The 18,231-nt window shown below is 37.2% G+C and overlaps 1 protein-coding gene across 1 annotated transcript in view; it reads right to left on the reverse strand.

Moving 5' to 3' along the window:
- Positions 1 to 18,231, reverse strand: part of CNTNAP5 (contactin associated protein family member 5) — an 865,582-nt gene that overhangs the window by 423,153 nt on the left and 424,198 nt on the right. Inside the window, exon 7 of the mRNA XM_017544214.2 lies at positions 15,647 to 15,790. Within this exon, the coding sequence (XP_017399703.1) occupies positions 15,647 to 15,790 (144 nt within the window). The remainder of the gene's footprint in view (positions 1 to 15,646; positions 15,791 to 18,231) is intronic.

Genomic DNA, 18,231 nt, shown 5'->3' on the forward strand with positions numbered 1-18,231 from the left:
CCTGGCTAGTGTTTGTATTTTTAGTAGAGATGGGATTTTACCATGTTAGCCAGCCTTGTCTTGAATTCCTGAACTCAGGTGATCCGCCTGCCTGGGCATCCTAAAGTGCTGGGATTATAGACGTGAGCCACTGTACCGGCCTGTTCCTGCATTTCTTGGCAGTGAAATACTGATTTGTTTGAGGCAAGAATGTGCTCGACTGGATGACTACATCCACCCACTTCTCTTGAAGCTCTTGAAGACATGTGTTGTCAGGTGACTAAGTTGGATCCATGAAGCATGGCATGGAAGGAGCATTGGATGGGGACTTGCTGGAAGGCTTCTTAAAGGGAGCTGACTCAGCTGGGAGAAATATCCCCTTTGCCTTCATGGCTTCCTTTCTTCTGCAGCCTGGCATGCAGGTAGAACACCTCAAGCTCCAGCAGCCTATTGGGACCCTCAGAATGGAAGAAATACAGTTGGAATGGCCAAGCAGAAGGATAGAAGGATCTGGATACCTGACTACTTCATGGCACTGAAAATTCTATGTTTTAGCTTTGTTTTAGGAAGTGGAGTTGGAGACTACTCACACAAGCACTTTAGGTAGTTTGCAGAGCCTAATTGTTATGGGCTAAATTGTGTCCCTCTAAATTCATAAGCTGAAGGCCCAGCACCCAGTACCTCAGAATGTGACTGTATTTGGAAACACGACACTTCATGAAGTGAATAAGTTAAAATGAGGCTGTTAGGATAGACTCTAATCTAACATGACTGGTGTCCTTATTAGAAAAGGATATTAGGACACAGACATGCCCAATGGGAAGACCATGGGAAGACAGGGAGAACACGGCCATCTACAAAGTGAGGGAGACGCCCTCAGAAGAAATCAACCCTGCTGACATTTTCATGTGGGACTTTCAGCTTCCAGAACTGTGGGAAAATAATTTCTGTTGTGTAAGTCAAACAGTCTGTGGTATTTTGTTTTGGCGGCGAGAGCAGACTAATACAGTGATAGAAGGACTTTTAAGAGCCTTTTCTTAATGAAACCTCTGAGTTGAAAAGTATTTTAGAGATTATCTGGAGGACATACTTCTCAACCATAGAAAGCACCAGAAAGAACAAGTTTATTGTGAACTTTACACAATTAATTTCACTAACTAGTTGTAGTGACCCAATTGACCGGAGAAGCCACATTTTCTGACAAACAGAGTGCTCTTTCTAATTAGGTCATGGCACCTCTGCTGAATCAGGGAAGGAGAAAACGTTTAATGGAGTGAGGCATCTGAAGATCATCTTCTAGCACTCTGTCTCCAGGCAGCTAAGAATCAGACTGTACTATGGCTCTCTTAATTGTATATGAAGATCTTTAGGCATGGAGAGGATCAGCCTCCTATGAGAAGATGCTCCAAGAGGATGACATTCTTCTTCACATCTCCTTCAATCAAGCTCATCTTGGTATAATCATCAAGCTTCAACAAGTATTTACTATGCATCTCCAATCTGTACTGTGTTCACTTCTTTACTGGAAATTCAAATTACTTCTTTCTCTTCTTATTAAAAATGCATTCACTTATTCAACTTTTTTTAATTGATCATCATTTTTACAATTTGATGTTACTTTACTTAAAATTTAGTAACTCTGGGATTAGAGCAAAATATAAAATTTGTGTTAAGCATATCATAGCAGCTAAGCACAAATTTGGCATTAGAAGCTCTAAAGGTGATTTACTAAAAGACTAACAGCATTTATCTCTGGAGGGATAATTTTTCTTTACATGCTTACCCGTATTTTGCAAATTTTACACAGTGAACAACGATTGTGTGATTTTAAAATACAGATACGCACGATTGTATAATGTAAATATGCTCAGCTTCAATCAATTTCTTGTAAGAACAAGCACACACACACCACCCCTCTCCGCCTCAAAAGAAAGAAAGGCCAGTAATGGAATGCAGGTCCTATCTCATGCTACTTATGTATCTTGGGCAAGTTTCTTTAATGTTACTGAACCTCCTTTTTCTCAACAGCAAACTGAAACCACAAATAGCTATCTACTTCATAAAGTTATACTGAGGATTAAAATAAATATAAAAATCAGTTGATAGAATATTTGGCATGCAATGAATGTTCAACATGTTATTTTCATTGCAGAGTATTGATAACAAGAAAAGGAATTACTCAAAATTGCACAAAATAGTCCTTTTAAAATGAAGACTAAAAAATCTACGTTTGTATAGTATTTATGATTGCTTTGATAAAATTGCAGTTGACTCATTTTCTTTCTGTTTTTCTGTGTTTACACATTTTCCTATTAAAAAAAAAAACATTTTTTTTCACGAATAATGATAATACAATGTGATTTACAAGATACTTCTTGGCTTATATTTTGGTTGTTGAGTTACATTGTTGAGAAGGCTGTGATTCTTGTACTTTTCCAGAGCATTCTCGGCCCTAATGATCTCTGGACTCTTATGAAACATGGAGACTGACTGCTTCCTGTAGTGTGTATGAGGGCTGCAAAGATCCTTAGGTCACAAGGCAGAAGACTTTGTGACCAAATGCCATGGATTGTCAAATCCTAATATGAACATTCAATTTTGTGGATAAAACCATGGGGAAAAAAAAGGGTCTAGACTTTCTCGGTCATTGTCAGTCTTCACAAGGAATTAAAAGTTTGATAAAATGCACTCTAGCTTACTAGAGGCCTACAGAGAAAGCAGTTATTGTTGCAACATGGAGGATTGTATGTGCCCATACACATGGAATGAGCTTCTAGGCAAGCTCATTTATATGGTCACATGCAATCCCCCACATACACATGGAATGAGCTTCTAGGCAAGCTCATTTCCATGGGCACATACAATCCTCCACAAACACATGGAATGAGCTTGCCTAGAAGCTCATTCCATGTGTATGAGCACATACAGTCCTCCATGTTACAACAATAACAAATGCTTTCTCTAATGAGCTTCTAGGCAAGCCCATTCCATGTGTATGGGCACATCCAATCCTCCACTGAAGTCATCTGGGACTGCTGGATCTTCCATTTACCTTGGGAAGCTGGCATTGAAGTTTCTGTAACAAGGGTCAGATTTTCACTTACAAGCATCCACCACGTGACCCATATAAGTGAAGTAAATGGTGGGTTTTAGAGCATACCCTCACCCTAAAATTTGTTTGGAGATGAAATTTCTGTCAGACACATCAAATGTGGCTTGTAAAGGCTATGTATGTTCATTTAGACCTGTTCTGCATCTAAAGTCACATTCTTAAAGACCTAGTCAATCATCTGTTATATTTTATATTTAAATTATTATTAATAATTTTAAAGATAAGATATTTATTTAGCTACTAGATTTCTCTGATGCAATGGGGACAAATACCAACATCCTTCAGAGGGCTTGCTTCCTAGGCTGACGCAAGGCGTATCTCAGATCTTGTTAGAGCATCAGGGGAAATACTGAAGTAATCACTGGCCACCATGGGGGAGACGGGATAACCCCATGGGTGAATGCACTGCTAGAGTGATGAGCTAAACTAAGGTATTAGATAAACATACAAAGAAATGGCAAAGAAATAAATCAATTTCAATGGAAGAGAATAAACTAAGTATAACAATTTTTAGGTTAAATTTGAAGAAGTTTTTGTGAGAATTATAATAAATCTTCATGCAGAGAGCTAAATTACTTAAGTATTTCTAATTCATGTCCACCTATAGAGTGTTCTAAACTTTTTGAGTATGAGAAACGCTTTTTAATGTAATAAATTACATGGTCCCAAAATAAGAGTAGGAGTTTCAGTATTTTTTATGAAGCATATACATAGTGACTAAGTTAAATAAATTGACATTTTACTAATTACAGGAGCTTAGATCTATGTTTCTGGTTTTGGACTCTATACATTTGTGAGACATGCTGGTATTGAATAAAACTGTGATCAGGTGACACATAAAACCATGAATATACGTATGTCTTCTTTTGTCTTCCCAATTTCTTTTTCCAGATGTCCAAAACCTCTAGTTTTTAACCCAAAGTTTTAAAAGAAGAAAAGAGATTGGCAGTTGTGCCAGTTATTTATTCTGAAGTTCAGTTCCAAAAACACTCTTCTTTGTCCTGTTTTGTTTATTTTTTTTTACATTAAAAAAATTGTTATGTCAATAATTTTGGGGAATAGGTGGTATTTTGTTACATCGATAGGCCCTTTAGTGGTGATTTCCAAGATACTGATGGACCCGTCACCCAAGCAGTGTACATTGCACCCAGTGTGTAGTCTTTTATCCCTCACCCTCTGCCCACCCTCCCTACAAGTCCCCAAGTCCATTATATTATTATGCCTTTGCATCCTCACAGTTTAGCTCCCACTTATAAGTGAGAACATACAATGTTTGATCTTCCATTACTGAGTTACTTAACTTAGAATAATAGTCCCCAAATCCATTCAAATTTCTGCAAATGTCATTATTAAGCCTTTTTAAGGTTGAGTAGTATTCCATGGTTCATATATACCACATTTTCCTTAACTGCTTTGTTGACGGGCATGTAAGCTAGTTCTATATTTTTACAGCTATACATTGTGCTGCTATAAACATGTATGTGCAAGTGTCTGTTTCATATAAAGACTTATTTTCCTCTGGGTAGACACCAAGTAATGGGATTGCTGGATCAAATGGTCATGGAGTTGGACCCTGCAAACGTTTCTCTTTCGTCAACTGGCTGAATGTTATGCTTTGCCCATAGGGGGCAGTAGAGGGCCACTGCAGGGTGATAGGCTGGAAGCTGCTTCCAGGTGACTGTCCTCTATTACTACATTACTGTTATTGAGGGAGGCCCAGGGACTCTACAGAGTTCAGCCCCAGCTTCAGTCTCCCCGCAGCCATCAGCTTCTCCAGAAAGCTGTGACCTCAGTTCTCTGGCAAGCTTCTTTGGTACCTGTACGCTGTGTGTTCCCTGGTAACTGCACCTTCTTGAAGAGGCCTGAATCTCAGCCTGGGAGGTGGCAGAGAGAACATTTCTAGCCCTTATTCCTTCAGTGGCCACCCTCTCTCAAGCTAGAGGATGCACCTGATTTGTTGCACATGATGTTTCTGGACAACTTGGAATTCTATTTACCTGTTTTAGTAGTTATCCACCTTATACTAAAAAGCCATTTATATAGATTTTTTTTTTTTTTTTGCAATTTCTGACAACCTAGACCTTGACACATAGAGATGTCTTATAAATCTTGTGACAAAAGGTGAGGCTTTTCAAAGAAGCCAGCCCCACTGGATCACATGGAGCAAATCCAGTGTTAGGGTCCCTACTTACTGTGCATCTTGGTGATTCAACAAGGAATACTTACAGAAGATTGTTAGGGATTTATAAAAACACAGTTTTATTTTGCACACAAATTTTTCCTTGTCTAAAATTTAACCTGGAGTTCTTGGGTTACTGTCCATGGATATACTTCACAGGCATCAATGAAGCCTCAAAAACATTACATTAAATAAAATGTGTTCATAGTTTTCAATACATTCTTAAAGAGGTATGTGCCCTATACAATAATAATAATCACTGATCTATAACCTTTAGTGTTGCACTTGTAAAAGGCCATTCGTAGAGCAGGCTAGAGATTATTCCCAGGACTTTGGTCTTCATGAGGAGCATGAGAGAAGAAATGATGAGCGAGTGAAGTAATAAAAATAATTATCATAGTATTATCAGCGTTTAGTGACTCAATGTCTATAATATCCTAGGACTCACTCTATACATGTAAAGCAGGCATTATTAGCTCTACCATGTAGATGAAGGACACTGAAGCAGAGACAGCTTAAACAAATTTATCTAAATTTTGTATCCATTACGAGGTAAGGCAAGGATTTAATCTTCCTTCAAAGATCATCCTCTTCCTCATCACCTAGTGCCTTCATCCATATACATTTCCTGACCACATATCACATATTTAACACCATGAGTGACATAGAGGCATGTTTTATTTATATACTTAGGGTGGCAGGAATAACTTTTGCAAAGAAATAGACTAGAATAAAGCTTGCTGTTTCCCAAGGCCCGACTTTGAGTTTTTGGATCTGCCATGCCCAGGCCAAGTTCCTGCACGTTCATAAAGTCCCCTGAACCTACTATCCCTGTGATTTCTCCTTTCTAACTCTTGTAAATGATGTTTGAGTCTTGCCACTAGGTGCAGTGGCTGTGGCTGTGGAAGCTGGAAGCAGTGCCAGGATCCACAGGCTGGAGTTGTGGTGAAAGGAAGGAAGTTAAAAAACCAAATGGGAAACCAGAATTGTGATGAGTGATCACAATGGAGAAACAAACCAATAGTAAGGGTCAAATCGTAAGGGCAAGTGAGATAAAAAGGGGAAAGGTGGGGCCGGGCGCCGTGGCTGACGTCTGTAATCACAGCACTTTGGGAGGCCGAGGCGGGCGGATCACGAGGTCAAGAGATCGAGACTATCCGGGCCAACAAGGTGAAGCCCTGTCTCTACTAAAATACAAAAATTAGCTGGACGTGGTGGCGCACACCTGTAATCCCAGCTACTCGGGAAGCTGAAGCAGGAGAATTGCTTGAACCTGGGAGGTGGAGGTTGCAGTGAGCCAAGATTGTGCCACTGCACTCCAGCCTGGCACCTGGCAACAGAGCAAGACTCTGTCTCAAAAAAAACAAAAAAGGTGGGGGGTAAAGGTGGCTGTCAAATGGTGACCGGGAGAGTGGAAAGGTCTGAGGGGATGCCCAAGGCCAGGGTATCCGCTATGAACACTGAGTTCTGCAGAGGTGACCCCGTGCCTGGTGTGTAATTGATGAGAGCGGAGACGATGCCTTTCTTTGATGAGAAGGATCATTTGCTGTAAACATAGTAGATGTTCAATAACTACATTTAAATGACAATGATGACTCAAGTGCTAAGTCATGCCATGTTGTATATGCATGAAATTCACGGCAAGAAAGTTGTTATGAAACTGAGAGCCTGAAAGGAGCTCTGAGGAGAAGGTGGGACAAGGAGTGCACCGGGACAGGGTGGGCAGACAGCACATTCAGCACTCCCCCTGCCCTACCCCATTGTAGACACTGCTTAGCGATGACAGCAGCCTCCTCTACCCAGTCTGACTACAGCCCTACAGCTTTTCTCAGCACTGTGCTCCAGAAAGATACTGACAATGCCTGGGTGTGACAAGGCACGGAGGGTGCACGGCAGGTTCCTATGAGCCTGCCCTAATGGTGGTTCCATTTTAAACAATTTCAGCCTTCCACATTACTTGCTATGTAGCTACTGGTCCCAAGCTCCTAGTGGCTCCCTGAAACCTGTGCTTGCCTGCCTGTCTTCCAGTGCCCCCTAGACCTCCCTACAATGTAGTAACTCTAGGTTTCTGGGTTAGCACAGCCTGGGTGTTCCAGGATCCTACTTTACCTCTGAGAACCAAGTAAATACTTTTGAGCGTTGCTATGGTTCAGAACGTGAATTCTACCAGTGAGGTTGGAGAAGGATGGTTAGTTTGGGACTGGGTCAGGGAATAGGCGAAGGAGAAAAAAGACAGCTCGGCTGGCGTAGGAGAAACACGGCATGCAAAGGCTGAGAGGAGGATGTGCGTGGAGTGAATTCCAGGAACAGAGAGTAACCTGGGCCTGATTAGAAAAGAGGCCACATCAGTGAGAAACTGGGAAGCAAACTTTTACATGTAGGACGAACTGATTATAACAATTTTGAAACACTCGCGTAAAAGTGTCTATTAACCTTGAAGGATACAAGAGCCACTGGAAACAGAGGGCCGAGTTTCTGGGAAAGAGCTTTGTCCCTTTGCAGCACCTGCCACCATCTCCTTCAACCCAGAGGGAGAGCCTGGCAGCCAGATGCAGAGACAGGAGCTGCTGCGAGCCAGGAGCCGTGGGATTCCACACTCCGCTCTTTGCTGCTCTCCTTCCTTTCTCACACCAAAGGCAAGGATTTCACTCTCAACCTCTTATATCGCAAAAGACAGCCAGGAGAGATTCCTTTGGCAAACAGCAAAGTACACAGGGGCCATTTCTGAAACACCTCACTGGTCTTCAGTACTCAGAGATCGGTGCTGTTCACGGATCTGCCCAGCTTTGTATTATTGTTTTCTTTACTGTGCATGAAAGTCATTCAGGACCCTAAAAAAAAAATAAATGCCTCATAAAATGAATAAAACCTGATGGTGGAGTGCTTTCCAGGAGAGGAAGAAGACTGTGAAAGGCACAACCACTAATATATGTCATTGACTTTCCCTAATCCTGAGTATAAAGTATTTTGTGGTATAAAAAGTAGATAATAATATGTGCCTCCTGCCTGCTACGCACAGAAGTTTCAGGGACAGAGGATCATGGCTTGAGCCGCAGCTAATCAGTCAGCCCTCCACCGACCGCCGTGATCTGTGGCCTTGTCTCTAAGTGCTCTGAAACAAGGTGTCTTCAAACGGAGGAGTGATCATTGCGGTTATCATTGTGAGTGAAAGGGCATAAAAATAATATGCTCAGTTCATTTGTTGGATGTTTTGCATAGAGGAAGCGCATCTGAGGTCCTTCCAACTTTTACGTAGCCCATTCTTTTAAAAAGCCCTTGGAGATTCAAATGACTCGGAAAGTGTCAGGTGAAACTACGGAATAAGCCGGCTCCTCTGTACACTGCCAGTGAGCATGGAACGCGGTGTGGGCTTTAAGGAATGTGGGTTGAGTCAAAAATCCATAATCTTTGACCCAATAATCTTCATGTCTAGTCATCTGTTTTAAATTTCAGAAAATTATTTTTCCACCATGGTTGAAATCCCAATATTATTTTTGGCAGAAAAAAAATAAACAACACAAATTTTAACATAGTAGACTCTTAAACGAACTATGGTAAATATAGTTAGTGCCGAAATAATATTTGTAAATAGAGAAAAAACAACTTTCAATGAAAGTTTTAAAAACATTGAAAATACTTTTAAAGGATAAAGTATAAAATTGTCAATAAACTCTCACCTGTGATATATAAATATACATTTAAAGTGTGAAAATAAAATGTCTATAATAGATGAGAACGGCGTTTTCCTCTCTGGCTGGTTGGATACCCGGTTCTGTATTTTCATTTTTATATATAAATATTTTTAAAACATTCTAAATAAGTTTTCTTTAATAGCCTTACACAATAATTTTATCAGATAAGCAAAAGAAACTGGTTACATTTGCTCATCTGATAGGAAGGAAGAGTCACACACTAATTTCAGATAAAACAACTTTCGGAAAAGACTGCTATAGTTTGAATGTTTTTATCCTCCCCTTACTGGAATTCATATGTTGAAATTTAATCCCCAATATGTTGGTATTAGGAGCTATGTCCTTTCAGGAGGTGATTAGGTGATGAGGTCATGGGATTAATGTCTTTGGAAAATAGCCTTAAGGGACTTTCGTTGTTTTTCCACCATGTGAGGAAGGAGGAAGATACAGTGAGAAGTGTGAGGTCTACAACCTGGAAGGGAGACATTGCCTGAATCCTGGCACTCTGATCTCAGACTTTCCAGCCTTCAGAACTGTAAGAAATAAATTTCCATTATTCATAAGCTAACTGGTTTATGGTATTTTGTTATAGCTGCCATGATGGACTAAGATATTAACCGTTACACTGTTAGTTTTTTCTTTTTCCTTTAAGGCGCATTATTCTTTGTATCACCTTGAAACTATTTAATTCCAATTTTTCTGAAGAAAGAAAGAAAGCAACTGTTCAGGGAGCAAATAACTTGGAAATGATTTTTCCTGGGTATGAGGAGCATACCCCATAGATGCAGGTGATGTGGATGTCAGACTGGCCAAATGGAAGTAGAAGACAGCAGGAATGAGAAGAGAGAAGACACGATATGTTAGTTGCTTTTTCAAACGATTACTTCCATCAAGAGAAGGTATCATTTATCACAGAGCATACTCACAGGGATGAAACATGATCCCGGAGACAAGCTAAAGAGATTATAGGCTTTACTGGACAGTAGAGAGTTTTCTCTGAGCAATTTTCATAAGCTTCTGGGTCACAGGGAGGTAAGATAAAGGTGCCTGTCACTATGTGTGTGTGTATGTGTGTGCATCTGTGGATGTGAATATGTGTGTGCTCTCATGTCCACACTTATTTCTTACACATAACTCTGAGGGTGACTGTTTTCTTGGCTTTAGAGCCATAAGAAATAATCAACCATGCTCCAGTAAGTTACATGACAGCAGAGATGCAAACAAAAGACAGCAAACTTCAAGAAAGGCCACTTCTGCTACTCATCAGTTGCTATACTCAAACCTGTCAGGAAACATGCTTTTAAGTTCCTTATTTCAAAGGAGTCAACATTTGATCAAATCTAAAGTAATGATTTGCATCAAATTTTCTCAAATAAATGAGATGATTAAGTTTATAATATGTTTACTGCAAACCCACTTCATGACATATAGTTTGGGAGTAAAGAGAAATTCAGATTCAGGAGAGAAAAGGAGCTGCTTCCAATCCACTTTTATTATTTGGAACTGTATGTGATTGCATTAATTATCTATCTAAAATGGTAAATAAATATTGGCTTATACGTCAACCTCAGTTGAATGGATTTTTAGATTTTTTTTTTAATAGTTCCAATCTATTGGGTGCTTACTGTGTACCATGCACTGCACTAAGAATATTACAGATTTAATCTTCATATAACACTTTGAAGTAGGCACTGTAATTGCCTTCATTTCACCTATGAGGATACTGAAGTTTGGTAACTTTCTCAAGATCCCATAGCTGAATGAGCCATGGAGTGGGGATTAGCAACCTAGGAAGTCAATGTTTCAATCGTGATTTTATTGTTCATGCTTCCAGGAACACTGAAGTGAGACCTTTAGATTTCCCTCTAGGACAAATGAAAAGATACGTTGTGATTATTTAGCATTTCAACCATGGGATTGGGAGTATTATTATTATTATTACTATGTGAACTTTGTACATGCAACCTCTCATCCAATTCCCTGATTCCAATTATTTGGAGACAAAGGCACAGAAATGAATTGACATAGTCAGTTAGAACCAAAGCCAACTCTGTAACCAGAGTCTTCCTATTAGCTATTTGCATTTTCTTCTCTTCTCTTCTGTTGAAGACAAAGTTAAGTAACACATGCATTTCCGCTATGATCTTCTTTTCGACAAAAAAAAAAAAATATTTTGAGACCTACAATGAGGTGAGTGAAACTTCAGCCAGCTCCCAGGGAATCATGTTACTCTCCTTGCCTCTGGGAGAGGGGATATAACACTCAGAAAGAACAGCTCAAAAAAAGCATCATTTTTGATGGAGTGCAAGGTATGAAATTAATCATTTTCAGGAAACTATCAGAGCAATATATTTCTTATACTACATATATAATAATCCACATTACAGGTACTGTACACACACTTTAATGGGCCATTTGCTTTCTGATTGTTTATTACACAGTGCTGTATTTGCATATGATAGAGGATTTGAGGAAGAATAGTGAGGTATTTTTTATGTCTACTTTAAGCTGTTAGTTTTACTGCATTTCGGGATGTGGAGAATTGTCTTGTAGTCAAATTGAGCTATAAAGACTAAATTGAATTATCCCTATGGAATAGCTGTTAAGTCTCCAGGGAGTAGGAAGGTCCCACAAAAAGCGATGACAGATTGCAATGAGGATCCCTGCTGAATGCAGCCAGCTAGAGAGGGATACGCTAGATTAGGCAAGGGCTGGGACTTCCGTGAGCCTTTAATCACATTTTATAATTGATGGGTAGTATCATACTCTTGCTGCCTGATTTGTTGATCCCTTGAATCTGAACTTCCCAAGGCTTAATAACTGTAAGGGAGTCTGTGAACACTAGAAAAGGGCAAAAACACCATTCCTTCCAAAAGCCCTTACTTAGCACCGCGGTGACTTAGTGACTGGGAGCAAAGCTGATTTTGCAGCAGATATGGTGTCTTTGGGGAAAACTTTAAGCTTGACTACAGAAAGAGTTTGTACTCCTTTAACAGTGCAAACCATTGCTTCCCATAAGGAATTCCCAAAGGAGATAGACTAGGTATATAAATTGTGTGTGTGTGTGTGTGTGTGTACATGTGCAAGTGTATAGTGATATGGATTCTCACTTAGGCAGAGTTTGGGAAGCAATTTGGAAGAAAAATAATGTAAGTTTTTTCTTCTAAATTGTGAAGGCTCAAACTAAGGTGGTCTACCTGCACAGTAAAACAATTTTCTTGGGTTTTTTTTTTCCAAATGCATTAGTGCTAAATGGATTCTTTATGCCGCATGTTAATGATACCGCCAATTAAGCCCTGAGGTGTAATGTATACTAGCAAAGTTTTAGGCAACTTGATAAGTGCTATAGTCATTTAAAAATCACCACTTATTAAACACTTGTTAAATTTTTTAAAGTTTATTAAAGTTTTAGATAACGATTCTTTAAGAAAAGGAAATGATAGAAGCTACCGATGTTCAGAAACTGAAGTTTTCTTGTTCCTTCTTCCATTTTTTTCTCTGCTTATTCAGTAACTCTAATATATCTTATCATTACACACACATAATATGTATAAAGACTTTCTTTTTCAATATTACTATAGGGATCTTAGTTATTTATACCTAAGGCTCAGGCTTTTATACTTTCAAGCCCCAGTTTATGAACAATGAGTGAGCAATGTTCTTAATAAACTTACTGTATTTCAACTTGGTCTGCCATGTCTTAGCAAAATGGCAGGCAGTGATACCCCTTGATGTTTATGACATTAGGCTAAGCTGAACTTCTGGGAGTGCATGATCTCAATGTAAGTGCCTCTCTGTCAGCAGATTGGGCTCAAGGAAGCTGATATATTGTGAAATATTTATTGAAACAATATTGGGAAAGGGGTAGGAACGAGCCTGCTTTCCATGGCTCAAGACTCCAAACGTAGAATAAAAAATGTCATGAGCAAGACGGGGCTTATGTTAATTAGCAGACAGTTGACCTAAGTTCACTTGGGCAAGTTGCAGAATTGTCAGAAGCTTTGGCCATGAGCCAGAGATAGACAAGTAATGTCACTGGCTCTTCTGGAGCCAGTGAGGTAACTAATTCCTCCCTAGCATCATTCTAATTTTTCCAAACTGAAGGAGTCAGGGACCTGACATAAATATTCTAAAATGTTGACAACCTTTAATCCAAGTGTGATTCCCATGAGCATCCTCTGTCTCACACCCTGAAATCCAACGGCAATTTCCAAGAAAATGTATTAACATGATATTTCAAAATATAAAAAAAATTAATTATATGTATCAAAGAAGAAAACAAACACAAGGTCATTTAAATGACATAGCTTGTTCAGATAATTCCATAATAAGATTGCAAAAAGAATCAGATTTTTGCTGTCAGTGACAGGGTGACCTACTCTTGCCATGGATTAAAGAAAAAATGTCAGTTGAAGAGATTTCCAATTCCAGAGATATGAATAACATAGTTTTCCCTATTTTTCCTGCTCAGTACAACTAAAAGACTATAGAAATGCTGTATAAAATTTACCTAAAAAGACTCTGAACAGTGAAGAAAAGAAATAAAGGATATATAAAAACCTCAGGACCAAACAAGGGAAAAATACAGTGGATTTTCTTTTAACCCTATCTGTCTTAAGTATGTTGCTACATGACAACCCAGAGAGACCAACTAGTACAGACAAAATTTTGTTTAACATTGCCATTAGAAGACTCTAGCCAAGGGATTAGGAAGGGGATTGCATAAAAAGAGAGATGTTTTTAAACGACAAGTTTTCTCCCTAAGCTAAATGCCATAGAAAAGATGATGGCCCCACTTCCATTGAGTCATGCTGTAGTGAGGTGCCCAAGTCTCTAGCCAGGCTGGTACATGGGAAGATCAATCTGGGAATCTCTGGCTTACAAGGCCAATTCTGGAAATCTGGGGATTTAATTCTTGTCAGACAGAACCAAGTCTCTCCCTGTGGTATCAACTGAGATCAGAAGGAAAGCCTAGACTTCCGCCCCTACTGAGCTGTGACGAGGAACTCCCTTCACTCCCTGCAGGAGCAGTCTCAGAGATGGCTTAATGCTGAGTCAGGACTTGCATCATAGTCCAGTGATATGAAGGGCATCCCTCTCCCACCCACCCACAAACACTATAATGTCACTGGAGGTCACATGGTCAGCAGTAATGAAGCTTTAGTACTAATTCCAGCCAAAGATACCCCTCGTGGTTTCAAGATATTTTCTTTATTTTCGCCAATACTGATAAAAGGTATGAGTAAATGCAACAAACTCTCCTCCTCTTGAATTCTCTCAATGACGTTTGACATTGTAGCAAAAATTATACTACTTGAAATCCTTCTAAATATATAGAAATGGCTCTAGAATATAATTGTCTTAATTTGAAAATTAAGACAATTATAAAATAAATAAGGGAAGGTAAACGTATGTAAATAGAAATTAGATTTCTACATATCAGTTAAATTGGTAAAATTATTAAACCAGTAAACTACAATAAGTTATGCATATATAATATAATGTCTACAGAAACTACTAACAAAAACTATATACAGATATACTGTAATATCATATAAAGCAAAATAGAATTTTTAAAACTCTCCAAGACACACAGGAAGGTAGAGAAAAATAGATAATTTTTTAAAACCCAGAAAACAAAAATAAACAGGCATTAAACATAACACATTTACTACATTAAAAGCAAATTTGCTAAATAGACCAATTAAAAGGCAGAAATTGAAAGCATGGATTAAAAAACGTGACCCAACTAATTGTTGTCCACAAGAAATTCACTTCAAAAATAATTACATAAGCAGGTTAAAAGCAAAATGATAGGAAAAGTTATACCACAAGACATTTATAGAGAAAAAGCAAGATTCGCTATGTTAATATCAGATAGACTTCAGAGCAAAGAAAGTTATCAGATATATAGAATAATATTATATAATGATAGAAGAGTGAATCCAACAGAACACATAGCATACTAAATGTGTATGTACCAAATACCAGAGCTACAAAATATATAAAGCAAAAACAGATAGAACTGGAGGGAGAAACTGTCAAACCCAAAATTATTGTTGAAAACATCGACACCTTTACTGAGCACCTTCCATATGTAAGGCACTCTGCCTGGCATTGTGAACGCAGTATTAAAAAGAAAACACAGCTCTGATGGGCATGAAACTCATGGTATATTAGGGAAGACAAATGTTACTTGATTATAAAATCATTTAATTTGTCAGTATGATAAATGAGAATCTCAAAAACACTAAAAGTTTAATCTCTCTCCTTTAAAATGACCTATTTTTAAAATTAACAATAAGTAGATAAATATGTAACTCCCAAGCTGCATAATTTAATAGAATCTGTTTTCTTATTTTGTTGTCCAGAGGTAATAAAAAAAATCATGTTGTCCCAATGTAGACTGAAAATACTACCCACAGATGAAATATATCCCACAGTTAAAAAAAAAAAAAAAAGAGTACTCTGGATAGTTCTAATTTCTTTGCTTCTTCCACTAATGCAATTCACACTGATCAGATACCTGCCATTCTCTTTCTCCACAGTGTCACCTCTGAGGCTGATGGGAACTCAGAGCATAAGATAAACATATTACGAATGGGCGAAGGAATGGGTTGGTGAAAGCAAGACTTACCCCAAAGCAGTAGAAACCATGAAGACAATACGGATGAGCTGACTTACCACAGTATAGATCTGATGCTTTCGTCTCTTAGCCAGGTCAATTATGTTTACTCCATTGTAGTAAAGGTTCTCGATGCATCCATGGAAGTTTTTCTTTAAAAAGGTCCCAGGTTTTCCTGGTACTGGAATTCCTCCAAAACTAAGCTTTTGGGGTGAAAATAAAAACAAACTCTTAGTTATAAGGTCTGAAATATTATGAAAGGAAAGTAAACACGTGCGTTTTTGGTAGATTCAATTGTACACATGAGCCAAGTAGCTCAAATAATTATAGATGCCACTTGATTACACATTTAAAAGGATGCTGATTAGCCCATGTAAAAATAACTGTAATTGCTTGCTTCTTAAGGGCCTATTTTACAAAACCATTTTCACTTCCTTTCTGAACTTTTTAATACTAAATAAAACAATAATTTACAGAAAGAGGGAAAAATGAAAAGAAAATCAGCATCTTTATAGTTATCTCTTATGCAAGCATCTTAGAAGATATGGCCATACTGAAGCCAAGAGACAAGCAAAATATACCTCTATTCTGCTACAGAAGAACCTAGTTTAAAAGCCTACATTGTATGCAAAAAGCCTTATGCATAAGATTGTCCACAATTGTCATCTACAATGATAAAAACAGAAAATATTTCAAATGCTCTATACAGTTTTGTAAAGCAAGTCATTAAAAATCAGTATGTTGAAAATTCACTTGTTAGTAATAACGCTAATTAAACACTTGTAATATAAAGGGAAGTGAATAATGTTGATTTAAAAATGCAAAAGTTATAATTGGGTATAAAGTCTGATGTAAGCAACAAGAAGTTGAGCATACAGCATAGTCTGGGAAGAAATACACTGAAATGTTATTATTAGTTTGTGCACTAAAGGTAATGGCAAAAACCACAATTACTTTTGCACCAACCTAATATAATAGTGGTTCACTTTGGAAAGGATATGGGATACTAGGTTTGTTTTTTTTTTTACCACTTTTATTTCTAATTAATATTGACACAAATTACCTTTTTAATAGATATATTATTTTAAAAGCAAAGTGGCCTGTTATGAGTATTTTTTTCTATTATGAAAAAGAATCAAGATAATTTCTATTATCTGATTTACTCCAATATCATTTAATGAGAAACTCGGTTTTTTTCACTGCTTTAAATATCACCGTCAGCATGTACTACAACTATATCTATATTTGGATACTTCTCTGTCTTTTTCTATTTCACTGTCTCTTTTTTATCTGTCTCTCTCCCTTAATGTTTCAGGAGGATGTGGCCTCCCAATCAGAATGTCTTTTTATATGAATAGCTAATGATATGCTAAAGGCTATTTCTAGATTTTTTTTACAAGCTTCACACTAGTAAAAAAAAAAAAAGTTTTTTAATGCAGTGTAACAGCTGAAGAGGATTATTTATCTTGTTGTCCACTTTTACTTACAACTACTTTAGTTTTTAAAGAGAATTATTTGATATTTTATCTATTTCATTTTAAAGTGTAATTACAGGATAATTTTATTTCACTAGCTTGTAGGAATTTTTATTGGTTATTTATTATTTACATTAAAACATTCAGTTTTTAAAAAAATATTTTATTTTTGTTTCCAAGAATAATTCTAATAAAATCCCTCCACTAAAGTTATTATTTTCTTTCTTTCTCTAGTTTACATAGTCATCATTAAATTAATTTTTATGAATTTCACTATTTAAAAAATTACATTGCATATAAATTGTTTTAATTCATTAAACATTTATGTAAATACTATGCCAATCTTTTTGCTTTGGTATATTTTCTTTATCCAGATGCTTGTATATATTTTTATAAGAAATAATAGACTTTTTAGTTTCTTTTTTAATTTGTGAAGAAGATACAGGCAATACTGTGTTTTATTGTACTTTGCTTTCTTGTACGTCACAGATTTTGTGGTTTTCATAAATGGAAGGTTTGTGCCAGCCCCGAGGCAAGCAACTCTATCGGTACTATTTTTCCAACAGTGTGCACTCACTTTGTGTCTTTGTGTTAGTTTTTTTTTAGCAATAAGATATTTTTAAATTGAGGCATATATATTTTAAATATAATGCTATTATAGCACACTTAATAGACTGTAATATAGTATAAACATAGCTTTTGTATGTACTACAGCACCAAAAACTTTGAACAACTTGATTATTGCAATATTTGCTTTATTGCATTGGTCGGGAACCAAATCCACAATATCTCCAAGGTATGATAGTAATCATATGATATGTATATATATAGTTTATATAATTATATTATATTGATTTATTTATATCAATTTATTGAATAAGGTGACATATATGAATATACATATTCATATATAATAAATAAGGTGACATAGATGTCACCTTATTCAATAAATTGATATCAAATCAATTTCTTATACATTTATTTCCTATTTTACTGTCTCAGTTAAAACTTCCTAACTTCTAATGAACTTCTTCATAATTGCCACAAAAGGAACAAAATACCCAGAAATACAGCTAACAAGGAAAGTGAAGGGCCTCTTCAAGAAGAACTACAAACCACTGTTCAAAGAAATCAGAGAGAGCACAAATGGAAAAACATTCCATGCTCAT

This window comes from Cebus imitator, unplaced genomic scaffold, assembly GCF_001604975.1.
Source record: "Cebus imitator isolate Cc_AM_T3 unplaced genomic scaffold, Cebus_imitator-1.0 Scaffold167, whole genome shotgun sequence".
Taxonomy (NCBI): Eukaryota; Metazoa; Chordata; class Mammalia; order Primates; family Cebidae; genus Cebus; species Cebus imitator.